Below are 22,014 nucleotides of genomic sequence, written 5' to 3' on the forward strand. Positions count from 1 at the left end.
ACACACACACACACACACACACACACACACACACACACACACACACACACACACACACACACACACACACACACCATCTTCCTACTTTCCCTCATACACTCTCCCTCTTCCACCACACACATACATTCCACCTGAACTCCCTTTCCTTCCGTCGCACCCTTCCCCTCCCTTCCCCTCCCCTCCCCTCCCCTCGCACTCTAAAGCTCCAGGCTGGTAGTGGGAGAGAGGAGAAGGCCCGGTAAAGCTCTGAGAATGGCTGCCACATAACTGTCAAGCTGGAATTAGAACAAGCAGGTTTAGGAGTCCCGGGAGCCGTCGGCCGTGTGTATGTTTTAATGGATTTATAGTAGGGTGTCCGGGGAAGAATGTGGATGGACGTGATACCTAACTTCTGCTCTGCTGGCTTTTCTTTTTCTTCTTTTAGCTTGCTGTTATGCAGGTTCGTTGTGCGGGAGGTTGATTCTTGCATTCTCGTAATTTTTCTCTACTCGTTTTCTTGTTGATCATATTTTTCATTCATAACATACTGTATGTTTATACAGGATTTCTTGAGTTCTTTTCTTCTGGGTGTCATTTAGGTACAAAGAATGCTTGTATGTCCCCAGCTTTACAGTCCACCACCGAATTCATTATTATTATTATTATTATTATTATTATTATTATTATTATTATTTTTGTATCTTCACCTCATGCCTGGGTGAAACAAAAGGTCTTGATGATGATAATTGTTGATGAAAATGATGATAATTATTTGTTTTCTTTTTTTTACGATTTCTGTGTGTGTGTGTGTGTGTGTGTGTGTGTGTGTGTGTGTGTGTGTAAAGGGAGAGTGTGAACGTGTCTCCAGGGATGCGTGCAGTCCACCACCACCTTCATTTATTTCCACTGGTATAGGGGTCTGCGGCCCCCCCCCCCCCGCGCTTTAGGCTTTTTAAGTACCACACGCTCAGGCTGTTTTTAGTATTATATTGCTTGGTTATTATTATTATTATTATTATTGTTATTATTATTATTATTGTTATTATTATTATTATTATTATTATTATTATTATTATTATTATTATTATTATCACACACACACACACACACACACACACACACACACACACACACACACACACACACACACACACACACACTATACCCTGAAGCCAAGCACCTCAGACGCTAGAGCCTGGTTGTTTGTGTTCCCTCTAAATCCCTCTTAAATTCACAAAATGTAGTTCTTGCATGTTACTTTAGAAATTCTTAAGACGGCAGGGTAAGATGGCTTCGAAGGAGGGGTTACTTAGGCTTAAATATATGTCGAAACTCACTTTAGCTAAGGACCCTTCATGTGGAGAGAGAGAGAGAGAGAGAGAGAGAGAGAGAGAGAGAGAGAGAATCGTACTGTAGGCCATCGAACACCCTTACAAATAGGAGTGTGCTGTAATAATAATAATAATAATAATAATATTAATAGTAATAAGTGTATGGGGTGGATGTGTGCCTGGCCCCGGTGGAGGTGGAGGGCGAGGAGGTGGAAATGGAGGTGGTGGAGGTGGAGGGGGAAGTGGAGGTCCGTGCGGTGGGTAGTGGTGGTGTGGGGGCATAAATAGTAGCCATGCATTACCGGGCTTACCCAACCCTCGCTATAATATTACAATGTATTCTGTTGGTCAGGAAGCCGCGGGGAGGGTGGTTGCATGGCTGGCTGGGAGAGAGAGAGAGAGAGAGAGATAGTAGTGGGGGATGGGAGAGGTGGTGGGAGTGATGGTGTGGGCGGGTTAGAAGTTGGTGGGAGTGAGAGAGTAGAGGATGGGTGGGTGGGGGTGTTGGTATAAATGGGAGAGATGGGAGTGACGAGGGTGGCTGGGAGAGGTGGTTGTGGGAAGGATGGTGTGGGTGGGATAGAAATGTGAGTGTGTAGAGAGTTGGTGGGAGTAAGAGAGTAAAGGATGGGTGGGTGTGGGTGTTGGTGTAAATGGGAGTGATGAATGTGGGTGGGAGAGGTAGTTAAGGGAGTAATGGTGTGGGTGGGATAGAAGTGGGGGTGTGTAGAGAGAGTGAGAGAGTAAAGGATGGGTTGGTGAGGATGAGGGTATAAGTGAGAGGGATGTGAGTGGTGGTGTTGATGGGTGGGAGTTAGAGCGATGGTATTGATGGGAGAGGAGGGAATGGGTGGGAGTAGTGGAATGAGTGGGAGAGGTTGGAACGAGTGTACAGAGGGAGAGGAACGTGCTTAGTGGTATTGATAGAGTATATGATGGGTCGGAGTGGTATTATAGGTGAGAGATAGGTGGGGGTGATGGAGCAGGTGAGATAGGTGTGGAGGTGTTGAGAGAGTTGGTGGGAGAGAGAAAAATAGGAGGGAGGTGGAAATGGCGTGAGATTGGGTGACGAGGTTTTAGTGAGAAGAGACTGGATGTGAGATGGCATGGGAGGAGAGAATGTGAGAAAAATAAAGTGAGAAGGAGGAAGAATAGTGAAAAAATTATTAGGGAGGTAGGAAGGTGAGGGAAGAATTGTGGATGGGTGCAGGCCAAAAACGTGATTGTGGTGAGGGATACAGTTAGTAAAAGTTTTTTTTTTTGTGTGTGTAAATGGTGCTTGAAATTGAAGAGTGATTTGTGTGTGTGTGTGTGTGTGTGTGTGTGTGTGTGTGTGTGTGTGTGTAACAGAGAGAGAGGGGGTAGGGAGGGGGAGAAACATGCGTGTATGTTTATGGACGCTGTTCATGTGAGCTGTAAAATGGAGGGAGAGAGAGGTGGGGGTAGAGGGGGTCATGTCACAAAGATGGAAGGGTGACCAAGAGTGGGGGCCATCTGAGTTGACCCAAGCGTGCCGTAACGGGGAGTAGTGAGGTTAGGTCATGCGAGGTCAGGTCAGGCGAGGTAGATGGCGTGCTGACCCTTCTCTTCCTTCTCTTCCGGCCACCTCCGCAAACGGCCACTCTCACTTAGACTGATTTTTTTTTTCTTTGGCTTGTGATGGAGTGGGGTGAATGGGACAGAGGGCTGTGAGGGAGGAAGGGGAGGGAGATTTTTTGGGATACGTGAGTGGGGAGAAGGAAGAGGAAATAGGAGGAGTTGGAGATGCGTGAGAGGGAAGGAGGAAGAGGAGGTACGAGGAATGGGAGATACGTGATAGGGAAGAAGGGAGAGGAAGTAGGAGGAGGAGGATGGGATGCAGGAATAAGGGAAGTAAGGGAATTCAGGGAGGGGAAGTCAGGATTGCAGGAAACGGTAGTGAGGGATGCAAGAAGGGGAGAAAGGGGATGCAGGAGTGTGACTGGAGAGGGAGGATGTGGATGGATTTAGAGAGGTCGAGAGGGGGTTAGGGGAAAAGCAGGAGAGGGGAGAGACAGAAGGGAGATAGTAGAGGGAGAAGGCAGAAATGTAAGTGAGAGGGAGAAAAGGGAGGGGAAAAAAGATGGAAAGGTTGAGAGGTACAGCGAGCAATAAGGAGATGGATATGATTTCTATGGAGCTAAGTAGGCCGTGTTATTTATAGCATAGGCGATGGAGTGGATTTTTACATTCTAATATTGAACCTTTTTTTGAAATTTAGATGGGGAAGGACATGTGGAAGAGTGACGTACATTGGCGTGAAGGAGTGATTGAGAGATAATGAGTGATGATAGATGATGAATGATGGTGAATGATGGTTGAAGGATAAAAGACAATGAGCGTGATAGGTGATGAGTGATGATGGATGAGTATGATTAATAATTGATAAAAGATGAATGGGAATTGATAGTGAGTGATAACAGTTGATGAAGGATGGTAGCTGATGAATTTTGATAAGCCGGTCTGAAGACAGTTTTACCATGACAGTGAACTATGGGATTGAGTGTTTGTCAGTGAATGAAAAAAAAAAATCATCTCCGTTTACCACCTAAACAAGAAAAACAAAAGGAAAAGGTGTATGGTTTGCGTAGGACTAGTGAAAAAAAATGCTATAGGTTGCTTTCACGATTGTTAGGGTATTTCTGGATGTGGTGAAAGAGAGGGATGGTTTATGAGTGGTGGGAGTGGGTGTAATAGCGGGTATACAGTATACACAGACGAGGGTGTCACGACTGGGGATTAAGGACCCTGAGTGTTAAATGAGGTGCTTGTGGATCCGTGTGTGTGTGTGTGTGTGTATGAGAGAGAGAGAGAGAGAGAGAGAGAGATGGACCGACAGACTAGCAACGTTGCGGTTAAGTAAGCCGGAGTTAGAGAGCTTTGGTTAGAGTGAGAGCTTTAGCATGAGAGAGAAAGAGGGGGGGGGGAGATGAGCGAGTTTGAAAGGTAGGAGTGAGTGTCAAACTGAGGGTTAAGACGCTTTCAATGCCTCTCATACCTCCGTCACTCAGCGCAAAGTCCTTGGTTGTTTCTAGGCCCAGGTCAGAGAGTTTCCTCTCTCTCTCTCTCTCTCTCTCTCTCTCTCTCTCTCTCTCTCACACACACACACACACACACACACACACACACACACACACACATATCCATCCTACACTGCCTCCCATAACTCCAACTCGCCCGGCATATGTTAGATGGTTTTACTTTAAGATAAACTGCCCTGCTTCTTGTGACCCCTCCGTCTCCCCCTGACCCTCCTCCCTCTCTTGCACTCCCTTCCCCCCTCCTCCCTCACCCCCTCACCCCTGCTTCTCTACTCATTTTGCCTCCTGGTCTTGCGTGCCCCATCCCCCTCCCCGTTTTACATGCACCCCTGACACCCCCCTCCTTTTTTTTTTGCACATCTTCCTTTCCTTCTGTCCCCCTTATCCCCTCCACTCCCCTCTTCACCCTCCTTCTTTGATCCCCCCCCTTACCCCACACTACTCTCCATGACTCCCCTCCCATCTTGTTCCCTCTTCCTCGTCTGTCTTCCTCTTGAATCACCTTTTCAATGGCCCGCAACCCCTTTCACCTCTCCTCTCCACTCTCCCCTCCTCTCTTTCCTCCCCTGCCTCATCCTTTTTTCGTCGTCTCCCCAACCACTTCCCCTGTGTCCCTTTTAACGTCTCTCACTTTTAGTGTTCCTGTCGTCTTCCCTTTTCCTCCCCCTTTTTAATCCTCTCCCCTCCCCTTCCTTTCATTTTTTTTATGCCCCTCTCCCTTTTTTGTGCCCCTCCCCTCACTCCTCCCCCTCCCCTCGCTCCTCCCCTTCCCGTCACTCCTCCCCCTTCCCTTCCTTCATCTTCCCCTTCCCTCCCCTTCCCCCCCTTCCCTCCCCTCCCGTCCCCTCCCCTCCTTCTCTCCATCATTCCTCCCATTTTCTCATCTACCTCGTCCCTCTTCTTCCCTCTCCTCCACCTTTTATTCCTCTTTCCCTAATTCCCTCCCTTACCCCTTTCTTAGTCCTTTCTCTTCCTCTTTTTCCCCCTCTTATCTCCTCCCCTTCCCTTTTCCCCCTCTCCTCATCCCCCCTTCTCTCCCCCCTCCCCGATTCTTGTGCTCCTACCCTCCCCGCCCCATCCATGTTTTGCAGTTCTGACGGGCCAGAGGGGGTTCGGATTGGAGAGAGAGAGAGAGAGAGAGATTTGCATACACTTTGGGCGGAGTCTGCCAGAGGTGAAATTGGGTTGGTCAGAGTCTGGTTGGGTCGGGTCGGGGTCGGGGTCGGGTCTGGGGAAGTTGTTGCTGGCGGAGTTTTGACACTTTCAGGTTGCACCGTAAAGTTGCATTGGCACTTTACTGTTGTATTGTGAAGATTGTATTGCCACTTAGAAATTATATTATGCCTTATCTCTTAAAAATTGTATTGAAATTAGTACGTAAAAATTACATAGGCATTGGCACTTAAAGATTATATTGGACTGTGGCACTTAAAAATTGGATTTGGCGCTAAAAAATTATAGTAGATTTTGGCACTTAAAAATTGTACTGGACTCTGTCACTTGAAAGTTATATTAGAATTTGGCACTTAAAAATATTAGACTTTGGCACTATAAATTATACTAGGCTCAGGCACTTAAAAGTGATATTATACTTGGCGCTTAAAAATTGTTAGACTTGGCACTTAAAAATTATGTTAGACTCTGGCACTTAAAAGTTATAGTAGACTGGCACTTAAAAATTATCTGAGACTTTTTTCACAGAATTTTATCATGCTTTGGCACTTAAAAATTACATTAATCTTTCCTTTATAATCATTTAGGGAATTATTGGCATTTTAAGATCATAGTAAAATTGTTATATATCCTATAAGTAAAATTGTTATATATCCTATAATGACCTTTTGGTTATTTTTTTTTATTATGGGATTTTATTGACACGATTGGGTTAGAAGTGATTTTTTTTTTTTTTACAAGGACGAAGGAACCCAAGGCTAGAGTCCCGCAAGACTATTTCCTCCAAGAAATAATAAAAACAGCTTAATCGGAGAGGTGGTGATGCTTGGTGTTTGTTTATTTATTTTTTCATTTATTTTTGCGACACTTTAATAAACTCTGGGAATTTGCGTCTGAGAAAAAAAAAATTGATAAAGAAATTGATGGTGTTGATAGATAAATAAATACATATAGACAGGTAAAGAAATAGGTAATGTTGATAGATACGTTAATGGGAAGATAGTGGAAATAGATGGATCGATAGATAACTAAATATAAATAGACATATAAGTAGATAGATGTAGGTAAGTAGTAATAACAGGGACTATGGAAGTATGAGAGAGAGAGAGAGAGAGAGAGAGAGAGAGAGAGAATATGCCAATTTAGGTCATATGAAATTAGACCTGAGCGATATTTTTCGGTTTGTCTCGTATTTCTCACTGACCTAGCCGTAAAAATGAGAATGTACAAGAAATTATGGTTATTGAAATGTGATGTAGAATGTATGTCAAAATTCTTCGTTCCATTTTTCGGAATATAAAACACAGGGAGATTATATTTATTTTTATTAACATGAATGGGTTAAATTTAGGGGTACAAAAGTGGGATAATTCTGGGGACTCGGCCAGCCACGTTCTCTCTCTCTCTCTCTCTCTCTCTCTCTCTCTCTCTCTCTCTCTCTCTCTCTCTCTCTCTCTCGTCGAAAGACATCATATATTCTCGTTATGTGCTACATCTCTTTCTCGTCGAAATACATCATATATTCTCGTTATGTGCTACATCTGTGTGTGTGTGTGTGTGTGTGTGTGTGTGTGTGTGTGTGTGTGTGTGTGTGTGTGTGAGAGAGAGAGAGAGAGAGAGAGAGAGAGAGAGAGAGAGACCGGGGGGGGGGGATACTGTAACACTTTTAGTCAAGGTCACAAACATATTTTTTTTTTTTGTCACCCCAGACCAAGGGGGTGAAGGAGGCTAGAACAAGAGGTGAAAAAGTCAAGAAAGGAGGGTCGTGAGAAGTGTGAAGAGGGCGAAGGAGGGAAGAAAAACTCGGGAGAAGTGGTCTGAAAAAGGAGAAGGTTAAGGAGGTGAAGGAAAGGTCTTAAGTCAAGGACCCGTATTCTTGCCAGTTGAGGAAGCTCCCTAACACCTATTCCTAAGCGATTTATTTTGCTTAATACACCTTACTGTCCTCCTTTATGTTACGTGAATCTTTCCAATATCGCCGTACTCTGCTTAAACGTACGGAAGGGTATTGACCAGCCATGTCCAGAAATAAGCCGTTGAGGAAGAGGTGTTAGGGGGACTCCTTGACCGGCGAAATTATGGGTCAAGGATATAAACAGATCAGAGAGGCTTAGATAGATAGAAGTAGATAGAGTGGCTGCATGGGAGGTCGGGGGGAAGTGGTTGTGGGGAAAGAAGAAGAAGTTGTAAGTAAATGTTGAAGGAGAATGTAAGGCCTTGAGATAAAGAATATGAGAGAGAGAGAGAGAGAGAGAGAGAGAGAGAGAGAGAGAGCAGGAAAATGAAATATCAGAATCAAAAAAGGAAAAAAGAAAAGTAAGATTATCAGCGAGGAAGTGTGTGAATGAGGAGGGTGGTCAAGCTTTAAAATAAAAGTAGAGATGCGAAAAAAGAGGAAGAGGTCAAGTAGGAGGAGGAAGCGAGTGTCCAGTAGCAAGAGGAAGAGGAGGCGAGTGTCCAGTAGCAAGAGGAAGAGGAGGCGAGTGTCCAGTAGCAAGAGGAAGAGGAGGCGAGTGTCCAGTAGCAAGAGGAAGAGGAGGAGGAGGTCAAGAGGCAGTGAGTAGTGGCCACCTAAGAGAGAATATTGCAGTGGGGAAGATGGAGGAGGGGGTCTTATAATATTCTTGAGTCTCTCTCTCTCTCTCTCTCTCTCTCTCTCTCTCTCTCTCTCTCTCTCTCTCTCTCTCTCTCTCTCTCAATGGTTTATAAAGGTTAAAAGAATATGTGTGAGAGAAGTGCAGGAGGGGGAAGGGGAGGGGGGTGATGATGTGGGAGGGGGAAGAGGGAAGGGGGTGGGGATAAGGAGGGAAGAGAGGGAGAGCGTGAGGTGAGGTGGAGGGAGGAGATGGAGGGAGAGGCAGGAGGAACGCATGTGGGGAGACGGAGGGGAATATGGAGGGGGGGAGGCTGTAAGAAAATATTTTATTGGAAAAGAGAGGAAGAGATGGAACGAATATCATCTGTGTGAGCTTCATAGATTCTCCTCTCTCTCTCTCTCTCTCTCTCTCTCTCTCTCTCTCTCTCTCTCTCTCTCTCTCTCTCTCTCTCTCTCTTACACACACACACACAGAAAGAGAGAGAGCTCTTGAAAGCAAAAGGAGAGATTGGTCTCTTGGAGGAAGCTCTGTGTTGGTTAAAGGCCTGTGCTGTGCTGCATTAGGGAGATTGCCAAGGTTATATTAGCCTTGCCCTTAGGAAGATGAGAGAGAGAGAGAGAGAGAATGAAAATATATGAGACTAAGAAAATTGTGTGTGTGTGTGTGTGTGTGTGTGTGTGTGTGTGTGTGTGTGTGAGAGAGAGAGAGAGAGAGAGAGAGAGACGAGAAGTGAAATATTCCTGTTGACACCAGCTAATTCCTCGTCCCTCCCTCCTGCCCTCTTCCATCTCACACCCTCTCGTCTCCTCGCACAAAATGTTCTCTTTCACCCCTTTTGCTTCCTCTTGCCTTTCATTTCACACCCTACTTTTTCTTTTTCCCCTTCTCCCCTCATTTAGCACTTCATTTTCCCTCTCTGGCTCACGGTGGCTCGGTGGTACGGTTTTCGCCTTTTGTTCTGTGTGTATTTCAAAGACAGGGTCCAGCACCTTAAACCCTGCAGGTAATTTAAAGTGGGTGTTTTGTCTTTATCTGACGGAACTATACCACTGCCACAGCATAAATACAAATTCGATGAGTCTCCTTGGTTACTAGTACATCAGCTCTCCAGTCTGACTACCTTTGGCTGTCAACTGAGCGGAAAGGGGTTAGGGATATTCGTCAGGTTAAAAGAAATGTGATGTAGTACCGTTCCTCGTTTTCCATGCGTTTCTATATTCACATCCTGTCTGTATATATTTCCTGGCATTTCCAAATGTAGCCATCATAGAATTTCGATTTTATTATTCATTATTCACTATATTCATTCTCCTCCATCCCTTCACCAAGAATTGGATTATGATTTTTTAAATAGTTCTTTTACCATAACTTTGCCGAGATTCTCGTCCTTTTTGCAGCTTACTTCACGTAGCTCAGTGATAGAAAAAGACAATGTTAAAACTCTTTATCCATTCCATAGCACTTCTTCGTGACTAGCATTTACATCCTTTCCATAGCACCTCTTCGTGACTGGCATCATATTCTTGTGTTATTGTTACTACTCAGCATGCAAGATGGAGAGATGGCAATTTTAGGCCAAGCTAGAGTGAAAAAAGTATAGTTAGTACTCCCGATGTGATCCAGTCAGCAGTTGGCCACATATGTACTGTATTGTTCCAGCTTCAGTTACAGCTCCCTTTGGTTTCCCCTTCCCCCACGTAATCTTATTTTGGCGTTCCATCATTTCACGCCTATTCTTTTTTTTTTTTTCCATTCACTTAGTTTAATTTTGTCCTATTTTCCCCTTATTTCACGTGCTGTTCTTTTTATTTCATCCCTTCCTTTATTTCACGTGCTGTTCTTTTATTGCATCCTATCATTTCGTGTTGCCTTTCTTCTTCATTCTTTTCTCTTGTAGCGTTATTCTGGCCTTCCATCATTTCACGCTCTTTTTTCTTTCACCCTGGCACCTCTTACTGTCTCTCTCCTTTATATCCCTCCAAATTTTCCTTTTCCGTTGCCCTCATTTCGCTTGTAATTTCGTATTTCCACTTCCTTTTAATTCCTCTGTCCTCCCTCCTGCCTGGTAATGCTTCTCTCGTTCATTTTACTGTATTTTCATTTCCCCTCTTCCAAGTAATTTCTTCAGTCCTTCCTCCCTTTTGTCTCAGCTTCATTTCCTCGTCCATGTTGTCTTCTTTTTCTTCCTCTTTCTTCCGTGTCGTCTTGTGCTGCATTTCACTTAATTCCGCGCGCTTTTAAAAATATTCTTCATGTTGCTTTTCGTCTCTCATTATTTTTTTGTTCTCCTGCATCATGCCTTCTTACGTGTTCATTTTTTCTCACTCCTTCCCTCCTTGCTTGCTTCCCTCCATCCTTTCCTTCCTTCCTTCCTTCCTGCCTTCCTCGTATTTCCTTCCTTTCATCTCTGTGTCTTTTGTTTTTCTGTGTACACTACCCTGTTTCTTCACATTTCTTCACGTTTCTTACTCAGTTTCGTCTTTACTTCCTATCTTGCTTTCCTGTGCCTTCCTTTTCCATTTAACCTCGTTCTTCCCCCTTCCTCCCTCTCTCTGTCTGTCCGTCTGTCTGTCTGTCTCTGTCTGTCTGTCTGTCTGTCTGTCTGTCTGCCTCTCTCTCTCTCTCTCTCTCTCTCTCTCTCTCTCTGTTTCGTTCGTCAGTCTCTCTCCTTGTTTCCTCCCGACTCTTCATCTTCCCACCCTTCTTCCTCTTCCCTTGTCTGTGTTCCTCTCCCGTTCACGTCTTGTCATTTTTCTTTCATTTTCGCATCTTTTGTTTTCTCATTACCCATTTCACTCGCCGTTTCCTCTCCTCATCTCTCCTGCGTTTCTCTTCCCTTCTCTCTCTCTCTCTCTCTCTCTCTCCTCTCCTCTCCTCTTCCCCTCTTTCCCATTTTCATTTATTTCTCCTTTCTTTTTATATGGTTGTCTGTGCGCCCCGTCTGTTATGGGTTATTCTCCTTACACTTGCGTCTTTCCTTCCCTTGTTGTCTTCCCTCGCTCTCCTTTATTTTTACATTTCCACTTTGTTTCTCTCTTACTTCACTTGCTTTTGTCTGTGTATTATCCTTCGTTTTGTTTGGGGTCCTATTCTTAATCTCTCTGTTTCGTTTTTCATATAGTCCCTAATTTTCAACCTTGTATATTCCCTCTTTCCTTCTATATTCGCTCTTTGGATATTACTTTTTCTCTGTTCCTCTTCTATTTTTCATACGTTCCAAATTCTTGTTAGTGCCACGATCCCATAAACTTCTCCGATTAACTACCATTCTTCTCTCTTATTCTCACCTTCTTAGGTTACGTTCCTTTTTTGTTCTACGTTCATCATTCATCTTTTTAATGCATTCCACATTTATTTATCCTTATTTTTCTGGCCTTTCTCCTTATTTTCTTGCCTTTCTCCATATTTTCTGGCCTTTCCCCCCCCTCCCTTTTTTTTTTCCTTTCCCCCTAGTTTTACCTTTCTCCCTGTTTTTGGCCTTTTTCCCTTTTTGCTTTTGTCCATAGTTTTTGACCTTTCCCTAATTTTGGTCTCCCTGTTTTTTGCCCTGTCTCCCTATCTTTGCCCCTTCTCTATTTGTTGCCCTTTCTCCCTATTTTTGGCCTTTTCACGTTCCCCAACCTATCCCCATTTATTCTTATTTTACGTTCTTCTTTCGTCTATTCTTGGCTAATCTTCCTTCTTTTTAATGCATTCCAGCCTCATATCCCCCGTTCCCCTTGACCTTCCTCCGTTCCTTCTTGCTTTTCTCCCGTACGTTCCCATCAACTCACACCTTGTTCCTCTGTTGGTTTTTCCCTGTGTTCTTCCCTTATTGTTCACTTCTTTGACTCCCACCTCCTCCAACCCTGTCAACATCGGTAACTGTCTAGAGATTTCTTTTTTAGTGTGTGTTTCTGTGTGTGTGTGTGTGTGTGTGTGTGTGTGTGTGTGTGTGTGTGTGTGTGTGAGAGAGAGAGAGAGAGAGAGAGAGAGAGAGAGAGAAAAACGGTAGGACTCCTTTTACCTTTAATGCTGGAGGGAGCCTATATGTATTGCGTATAAGAAGAAATATCCTAAAAAATAATAATAATAAATCGGTAGGGGAGAAACAAAATAAAACATCCTTGTTAACGTACACCCCAAGAATCCCGGGTATAAACATTGTGATAAAACTTTTGAGGGGGGAGGAGATGCCCTTTGAATTGTTGCCTGAATGTTAGTGAAGTTCCGAATTAGCTTTTGTAAGTGAAGGCTGTAGGAAGTATAAAATGGGTGTATTTGCTCTGACTTGATTTTATTGGTTTTAAGAGTACGTAGAAGTGGTTTTTGGGAGGTTGCGCGACTGATTTTTGGCTAGTATCTTAAATTGTTGTTTGGAAGCTGAGGAAGTGTCTGTGATTCGTTTAAGTGCTCTAGGGTTATAAGGAATCTGTATTGGTATCAGTTTGTTTTGACAGTTTCAGGGAACACATTAAAAATTGGTTGAAAGTGAGTATTGGTATCATATTGACTTGCCGAAAAATTCACAATGGTTTTGGTTGTTCACGCATTTTTGGTTGGAAGTTGAACATTTGTAACACGTCGAATTACTAGCGAAAAACGAAAATGTTATTGGTATTTTTGGTTGCTCGCTTATTTTGAGGTGGTAGTTTGTGGGGTCCTAATTCGAATAAGCAACAGTGTACCAACCCTCGTCACAGCAGCACTTCGTTCTTGAAAAATAGTGCTGATATCCTGCAAAAACTGAGGATATAATTGTACCTTTGAAACAACACTTGGAATATGCTTGCCCTTTGGCATTGGATCCCTTCACCGTTCCCTTCACCCCCTCCTCCTGCCGCAGCGGACGCCACAGCAGACTCCAGCCCTGGCAATAGCACCGGTACTTCTGAGGGCGACCCGGGAGGAGGGGAAGAAGAGACCCAAGCCAGTCTTCCCCAGGGGGCCTTCCCTTACATAGAGTTCAACACGCGTAAGTTATTGGACACCTCTGGGCTCGATTCACGGGGTCTCAGTTGATTGGCGTTGGGACAGGTCTCAGGAGTTGGAGTTTCGAGCTGGTAGTGTTTCAAGTTGGTAATGTTTCAAGAGTTGGCAGTGTTTCAGAGTTGGGAAGTGTTTCAGAGTTGGTAAGTAGTTCAGAGTTGGTAAGTGGTTCAGAGTTGGTAAGTGGTTCAGAGTTTTTATGAGAATTTGAGTTGATGTTGGTACTGGGTGATGCTTCAAAATAGTCTTGCTCTAATTCTAAGTCTTGAAGTCTTTTTTTTTTCTTTCTTTCTTTTTTTTTTCTTTCTTTCTTTTTTTTTTTTTTACTGTGTCTATTTTGTCATTATCAACGTTCCTTTTGGTAATTCTGTCTTCATTTCACATCAGTAGCAAATTTTGTCCTAACGTCTACACCCGTATCATTGTCTAGAATCTTGTCCTACTGTTGTCATAATGTTTCCTTGTCTGTAGGCCGCGTTATCATTTTATTTCGTGTTCTCTTAGTCATCACATTTCATATTTTTCGCTCTTTTTTTTGTATTTTATTTTCATGCCGCATCCTTTATCAGTGTTTCCTTTTATTATTATTATCTTTATTTCCCCCACAGACTCCCCTCACATTCCTTGTTAGTTGCGCCAGAATAAAAGTTTGTCTTGTGTGTCTTGTATTTTTTTTTTTTTTTTAGTTTTATTTATCTATGTATTTGAGGTTGCGTTCCTATCAAAATCTTGTTCTAATTCCGATGTTTAACTATTTTTCGGTGTCGCTTCTTGGTCAAAATATCAGTCTCATTCCCATTACTTTTGTCCCCCACACAGACCCGCCGCACTTCGAGGAGCGGCCGAAGGACCAGCGTGTTATGAGCGATCGTGTGGCCTCCTTCACCTGTCGGGCTACTGGAACACCTGAACCGAAGATCCAGTGGCGCAAGAACAACCGCCGTATCAGCAGCAATGCCAGGTTCATCGTGCTGCAGGTTCCCGGGGGCTCCATACTGAGAATTGAACCAGTCAAGTATCAGAGGGACGAGGCGGTGTATGAGTGTGTGGTGGAGAACGCAGCGGGGGACACCATCAGGGCATCCGCGAAGCTTGAGGTCCTCTCTGATGATCGTGAGTGTTGATTGACCCGTGTTTTTATTATTTAAGTATTTGTATATTAATTATGTATTTGTTAGTATCGTGTGTGTGTGTGTGTGTGTGTGTGTGTGTGTGTGTGTGTGTGTGTGTGTGTGTTTGTGTGTTTTAGTCTTTGCTCATTTTTAACCCCATGAGCCAAAGAAGTAATTTTCGTATCAATCACTTCACCGCCACTTTCTTATTTCATTTCAGTCTTCTTTCTGAAACTAAGGCGAGACTTATCGAACTGAATTGGTTAGATACAGCCTTCAAGTTGCTCTCCTAAACTGAAGAAAAAATAAATAAGATCTCTGACTAAAGAAACTGTGTGAATAGTTCGTATACTGTAGATCTAATTTTACCATAAATTTTGACACCAGTACAAAATCTAGTGTCTTTTTCATTACGGTGTACTTTAAGACTAGTATATTTAGCACAGGATGGATGTCTCTACCTCGGGTGGATAAAGAAATACCCTTTAAACCCTTCACTACGAGCCGTCTCCCAGTAAAATCCCTAGTCTATGGTAGGAATAAAATATAACACATCTCTGTAAAAAGTTGAAAATTTTCCTATCTTCAGCTAAATAGATAATCTCGTTCAAAAAGTCAAGGTATTTTCGGAAAACCTTGAAAAACGAGTAACAAAATTGGGCCGGAATAATTCACTCGATAGATGGTCATTAAGCAAGATAAAAGATAGATATAAATATAAATATGTAGATGCGTCTGAAGTAAGCAATTCACGAGATGCATATTTAGTCTCCAGTACAAAAATTAAAACATTTTTATTTACTCAAGGCAACTCACAGGAGATTTTAGTTCAAGAAATAGAAATGGAAGAAAGAAAATAGATCACACACACACACACACACACACACACACACACACACACACACACACACACACACACACACACACACACACACACACACACACACACACACACACACAACGTCGAAACAGCAAATCTTTTCACGAGCGAGAGACACACTATGATAGGGAGAGGAAATCGGGTATAGACGTAAGACGGTTCAAGTATTTGGAGAGAGAGAGAGAGAGAAGCGTACCCGGCCATTATCTCTTGTATTGATCCGCCAAACTTGTGGTATTAGACTCAGCTTTTCCTAATTCGTCTCGGGGGCGTCCTGGGTCAAGTTAGGTCGTACTCCTCATGCCCGGGATAATGGGACTGTGATGGGGGATGTGTGTGTGTGTGTGTGTGTGTGTGTGTGTGTGTGTGTGTGTGTGTGTGTGTGTGTGTGTGTGTGTGTGAGGGGGGAGAAGCATTTTATTCTTGCTACGACCAGACTGCATTATCCAGCGATTTCTCTCTCTCTCTCTCTCTCTCTCTCTCTCTCTCTCTCTCTCTCTCTCTCTCTCAGGTTAAAATCGTCGGGAGGTAGCATGATTGACCGGAAATGACGTCACGCGGAGTCAAAGGGTTAACTCGCCAGGTATTAGCCTTAGTGAGCGACCTTTATTCGTCCTTAAGAGCGAGAGGATAGAGAGTGAGAGACTGACGAGGAGAGTGTATGTGAGTAAGGTGGAGGGGGAGAGAGGAAGGGGAAGGCCAAGGATGAGATGGAGAGATGGAGTGGAGAGGTATATGAGACAGGGGGATGTGAATTGGGAGCAGGGCAGTGAATTGGCGGGGGACAGGGTGACATGGATGCGATTTGTTTGTGGGCACCTCGTATGGGATTAAGGCGTTTGGCAATAGATAGATAGATAGAAGAGCGAGAGAAACAACCTTGTGATTTCTTAGCACACCCACAAAGTATTTCTCTTGGGGGATGGTGGACGAAATGCCATGTGTTCGTACAAATGTCAGGTTTGATGATAATGTATTGCAAGAGTTTTAGAAGTTTGTAAATCGGTGCCTCAAGTAACTGATCTTTGCTGGAAGTTATACCGCTGTTTTTATGCTCAATCTGTGTGTGTGTGTGTGTGTGTGTGTGTGTGTGTGTGTGTGAAGTCGGGTGCTGAGAATTGCGTCCTTCTTTGTGTAAACTCTTTGGTTCGTATATTTATCGGTTAAGGAAGAGAGAGGGATTTTACCTCCTTAAGTAACTCAGGTGTTCAGAGTATCCCCAGAGAGAGAGAGAGAGAGAGAGAGAGAGAGAGGGAGACTTTACCTCCTCCTTAAGTAACTCAGGTGTTCAGAGTATCCCCATTACCTGTATACCCACTACCGTGTCGTAATTAGCCCAGGTGCTCTTAATTACCTTCATTTAATTACATCCATTTCCCCTTCTCGGATATCAGAGGTGCTTTATATTATTATTCTCTTTTTTATAAATTACTGTTAGGTGTTATAAAGCCTGTCTGTCTGTCTATCTGTTGTCTGTCTGTCTGTCCATCTGTCTATCTGTCTGTGTCTGTCTGTTTGTCTATCTGTCTATTTCCATTAATTATATAAAATGGTTTTATCCTCACACCTCCCTTGGTTGTTCATAGTTACTCTATTTATTCTTATTTATTTTCACCCACCCGCGTAACTGTGTGTGTCTCTCTCCATCTACTTATCTGTCTTCCTACCCACCTACCTGTCCATCTGTCTATCCATCTGTATATCTATCAATTTCTCTGTCTATCTATCATCTGTTAGAAGCCTCAGTCCCGTAAATGGTGGCCACTAACATATCCCCTCCATGTCCCCTTGTCCTGTGCCATTTGACTGCCCTCCCTCCAACTCACACACCGCCTCTCTCAGGTCTCTCTCCACTCCACCCCTCCCTCATGCACTTTTAAAATACTCTTTTCTTTTACATAACTTTTTTTCTTACTCTCCCAGGTATATAAAATTGACTTAATAATACTACCATTAACTGAAGTACTTAGATAATAATAATAATAGTAATAATAATTATAATAATAAGTAATAATAATAATAATAATAACAACAACAACAACAACAACAACAATACTACTACTATTGCAGCTAATCATAATCATAACTAATAATAATAATAATAATAATAATAATGAGCTCCAATCTATCCACTCTTAAAAAACTGAAGCTTCTTTACACAGCCCCCAATCTTAATTTTAAATCTGTCCACCATCTCGTAAAGGCCATCTTATCCAATACGTAAGTTGCACCAATTCATTATTCATGTCCCCGGCCTCCTAATGTATGCTACTGAAGTTTATGAATTACAGGTTAAGTTTGAGGGGTGGCTGGGGTGAGGTTGGGGGTGGGAGGGGGAGGAGGGGTTGCTGGGGTGAGGGTGGGAGGAGGGGCGAAGTTGGTCGGGTCGGAAGTTGGTGGGGTGTTCCATTATTCCTGTACGTCTTTTTTTTTTAGCAGGTTAGGTCGTAGGGTATTGATTTGTGTGTGGGGGTGGGGAAGGGGGTGGATATGGGGGTGTGGGTGTGGGTGTTTTAAGTTCTTTTGAGTTAGGATACAATACAGAGAGAGAGAGAGATGAGGGGTCGGGGTATGGCAGAGGAATAATGGAAAAGAGGGGTAGATAAGAATAGAAAGACACGAATGGGTAGAGATAAACAGGTGCATGAGAAGAGAGAGAGAGACAGAGAGACAGAGAGAAGCTACATACCCAGTTAATAGCAATGATCACAGCAAATTAGGTCATTAATGCATAACAAGCGTTCATATCAGGCTTAATTAACCACAAACGACTCCATAGCAAAGCAGAGGAAGTGTTTTTGGTAGGGTGTATCTGGGAGGGTGTATGTAAGTGGGTGTATGTGGGTGGGTGTATGTGGGAGGGTGTATGTGGATGGGTGTATGTGGTTGGGTGTATTTAGGAGGGTGTGTGGGTGGGTGTTTGTGGGTGGGTGGGTGTATGTAGGAGGGTGTGTGGGAGGGTGTATGTGGGTGGGTGTATGTTGGTGGGTGTATGTGGGAGGATGTATGTGGGAAGGTGTATGTGGGAGGATGTATGTGGGTGGGTGTATCTGGGAGGGTGTATGTGGGAAGGTGTATGTGGGAGGGTGTATGTGGGTGGGTGTATGTGAATGGGTGTTTGTGGAAGGGTGTATGTGGGTGGGTGTATGTGAATGGGTGTTTGTGGAAGGGTGTATGTGGGTGGGTGTATGTGGGATGGTGGCTTGGAATGGCATGAGGCAGTGAAGGTAAGTAGGGGGGGGGTGATTGCAGTTAGGGATATTGAGAGAGGATGTGTGTCGTGTAGTTCAGAAAGATAGATAGATTGGTAGATAGAAACTGGATAGATAGGGATTTATTTACACACACACACACACACACACACACACACACACACACACACACACACACACACACACACACACAGCGGCTACCATTGTTTAAGTGAGGGAATCAAACTTGGTGTTAATTGGGTTATGTTGGGTCATTACGGGTCAAAGTGGATCATGCCGATGGGGGGGGAGGTGATCACTAACAGGGGAGGGGAGGGGAGGGGAGGAGTGGGGAGTAGGGGGAGGCAGAATTAGTCCCCATGCAGTAGAAATGTTGGGGAAGAGGGAGAAGAAAATTATTTGTGTGTGTGTGTGTGTGTGTGTGTGTGTGTGTGTGTGTGTGTGTGTGTGTGTGTGTGTGTGTGTGTGTGTGTGTGTACTTTGAATTGTAATTGGTTTGTGTCGCGGGTAAATTTGAAATGGAGGGAGTAGGGATAGAGGAGAGGGAGAGAGAATATAAGTTATGTTAAGAAAAAATGCAGTATAGAAATGATGATGATGATGAGGAGGAGGAGGAGGAAGAGGAGGAACGAAGAGAGAGAGGGTGATGCAGGAGGAGGAGGAGAAGGAGTAAGAGGCTGCGGGTAAAAATAGGGAAAAAGAGGATTATGGAGAGGCGGGGAAAGATGAAGGAATAAGATGATTAAGATCAGGGATGTGAGAGAAGATGAGGAGGCGGAGGAGGGAATGAAGAATGGAGGGATAAGTGAGAGAGGAGAAAGATGCAGTGTTAAGAAAAATAAGAGGTGAAATAGGAGAATGAAGGAGAAAGATGTAGAAAAGGGTAAGGAAGAAGAGTAGGAATTAGAAGATGAAGGGTGGAGTGGAGAGGAGTGGAGAGGAATCGTAAGGGAAAAGAAGAGGTGGAATGAAGGAGAATGGATGGGAAGAAGATAAAGGCAATGATGGGAATGAAAGAAGGAATGAAGAGAATGGATGGGGAGAAGATAAAGGTATTGCTAGGAATAAAAGAAAGAATGAAGGAGAGTGGAGAGATTGGATGTGAAGAAAACGGTGACGATGAAAAGGAAAGAAAGAATGAAAGAGAATGGAGAGTATGGATGGAAAGAAGATAAAGATCATGATGGTAAGAAAAGAAGGGAGGAAAGATGGAAGGGAAACTGTAGGAAAAATTTAAGAATGGGAGGGAAGGAAGAAAACACATCAGAAGAATGAAGGAGAATGGATAGGAACGCTGGAAAGATTAGAGGGGTGTAAAGGATGGGAAACAAGAACAAAAAGGAAAGGGGGAAATGGGAAAGACAACGATTAAAGATGAATAAAAATGAAGAAGGGACATGAGAGGTCGAGGTAAGAGAGTGGGAAGAATGGGAGAGAATGAAGAATGGAAGGGCAACTGAAAAAGAGGAAAGGGAGAAGTTACAGATGGAGGGATGTATGAGAGATGGAAAAGACAGGGAAAGATGAGAGTTAAGAATAGATGAAAAGGCGGAGAAGAAGAAAAATCAGAGGAGCAGTAAATATTAGGAGGAAAAATGAGGGTGTGGAGAGAAGAATGAAGAGCGGAGGGGGAATTTAGAGGAAAGAAAGAGAATATTAGAAAAGGATGAGTGAGGTGGTGGGCGTCTGGCAACAACCTCATCCATCCTTTTCTGGCAATAGATAGCTAGATAAATAGATAGATAGATGGAAGAGGAAGCTCTGTGATATAATGAAAAAATTAATAGGGGCGGTGGAGAAAGTAGGAAGGAAATCTTGTAAAATGAAGCTAAGGTGAAACGAAAAGAAAATTAACGAGAATATATGAGATGGAAGAGGAAACACAGAGATAAAATGAAGAATAGAGAAAAGATGAATGGTAGAGAGAGCAGGAAGAATACTTGGAAAATGAAAGTAAAACGAAGCGAAAATGTGTACCGAGAGAGAGAGAGAGAGAGAGAGAGAGAGAGAGGAAAGGAAAGGGGAGAAGTTCTATCAGAGAGGATTAAACTTTTTTCAGTCTTTCTCTCCCCCCTCTCCCAACTCCTCCACCACCTGCATCTTTTTCCATCCTTCCTATCTTTCCATTCTCTCTCTCTCTCTCTCTCTCTCTCTCTCTCTCTCTCTCTCTCTCTCAGTCTTTCTCTCCCCCCTCTCCCAACTCCTCCACCACCTGCATCTTTTTCCATCCTTCCTATCTTTCCATTCTCTCTCTCTCTCTCTCTCTCATAAATTTGCTGTTTTAATCCAGACATTTTACATTTTTATTTATTTATTTTTATATTTATGTATTTATTATTAGTTTCCCAACTCGTTCTCCCCTTCTTCCTTTCCTTCTTCCCTGATCCTTTCTTCCCTCTTTCCTTCTTTCCTCTCCATTTTTCATCCTTCCCTCCCTTACTTCTTCCTTCCCTTTCTCTTTTTTCTCTTTCTTCATTTTCTTTGGCTTTTACAATTTCATAGCATCTTCCTCTCATTTCCTTCCTCTCTCATCTTTCTTTTTCTCTACGTATCCTACTTCATATTTCTTCCTCTTTCCGTTTTATCTTTCTTCCTTCTCTTCCTCCTTTCTGTGCCATCGTATCCTCTTTGTCTGGTTTAATCCTGTAGTATTTTTCTCGCCTCTCCCTTCCTCTTTCTTCTCCTCCACTTACCTCTTCTCTTTCCTACCATTCTCGTCATTTTTTCTCTTCAGTCTTATGAGCCTTTCCCCTTCCCTCTTTCCTCTTTTCCACTTCCCCTCTTTCTCTTGTCATTCTGTTTCCTCATTCATCTTTCTAGCCCATTTCGCTCATACTAACCTCCTCCTCCACTTCATATCTCCTCTTGTCCCCTCTCTCTTCCCGTACCGTTTCCTCTCCTCTCTCCTCCCCTACCCTTTCCTCTCCTCTCTTCTCTTCTCTTCTCTTCTCTTCTTTCCTCTCCTCTCTTCTCTTCTCTTCTCTTCTCTTCTTTCCTCTCCTCTTCTCTCTCCTTTCCTCTCCTCTCTTCCCAGCACCAAGCCTTGCGTGTGTACTCTTTTTCCCTCTTTTTTTCATACTTTCCCCCGTCAAGGCTTTGCTAACACGTCTTCTGTGGTTTAAGGCGCAGGAAGACGCTTTTTGGCCGCGGTATAACATGAAGGCTATTTTGTTACACCTCCCTGCCTCGTGTGTGTGTGTGTGTGTGTGTGTGTGTGTGAGAGAGAGAGAGAGAGAGAGAGAGAGAGAGAGAGAGAGAGAGTTGCAGGGCGATGGAACAAAGAAATAAAATATTGTAGAGATGTAAGATGGAGATAGAGAGAGAGAGAGAGAGCTTAGGGGGAAATGAGAAATTACTGAGGGCAAGGGGAGGGAGAGATTTAGCACTAAGGAGATAGAGTGAGAGGGGAGATAGAGAGAGGAGGGAGGGAGAAAGGGAGGAGGCTTGAGGTAAGGAGGTTAACTCTGCAGATGAAGGAGGTGAAGGAGGAGGAGGGAGGGAGGATGGGAAGAGGGGGGAGAGAAGATGAGGTGAAGATTAGGTATGGGTCTATCTATCTGTCTGTCTCTATCTGTCCATATCCGTCTATCTGTCTATCTATCTATGTCTTCAGCTGTGTCTATCTTATTCATATTTAATTTATCTATCTGTCCATCTATCCATCTGTCTATTCTATCTACCTTCTCCCTTCATCCCCCAGTCA

The 22,014-nt window shown here is 43.6% G+C and overlaps 1 protein-coding gene across 1 annotated transcript in view; it reads left to right on the forward strand.

The window, feature by feature from the left end:
- The window catches only part of Lar (tyrosine-protein phosphatase Lar), a 608,447-nt gene that overhangs the window by 334,828 nt on the left and 251,605 nt on the right, over positions 1-22,014 (forward strand). Inside the window, exon 3 of the mRNA XM_080270406.1 lies at positions 13,927-14,220. Coding sequence (XP_080126532.1) covers positions 13,968-14,220 — 253 coding nt within the window. The 5' untranslated portion in view covers positions 13,927-13,967. The remainder of the gene's footprint in view (positions 1-13,926; positions 14,221-22,014) is intronic.

This window comes from Coenobita brevimanus, chromosome 5 (genome assembly GCF_032717465.1).
Source record: "Coenobita brevimanus isolate Jiangsu-jjx chromosome 5, ASM3271746v2, whole genome shotgun sequence".
NCBI lineage: Eukaryota > Metazoa > Arthropoda > Malacostraca > Decapoda > Coenobitidae > Coenobita > Coenobita brevimanus.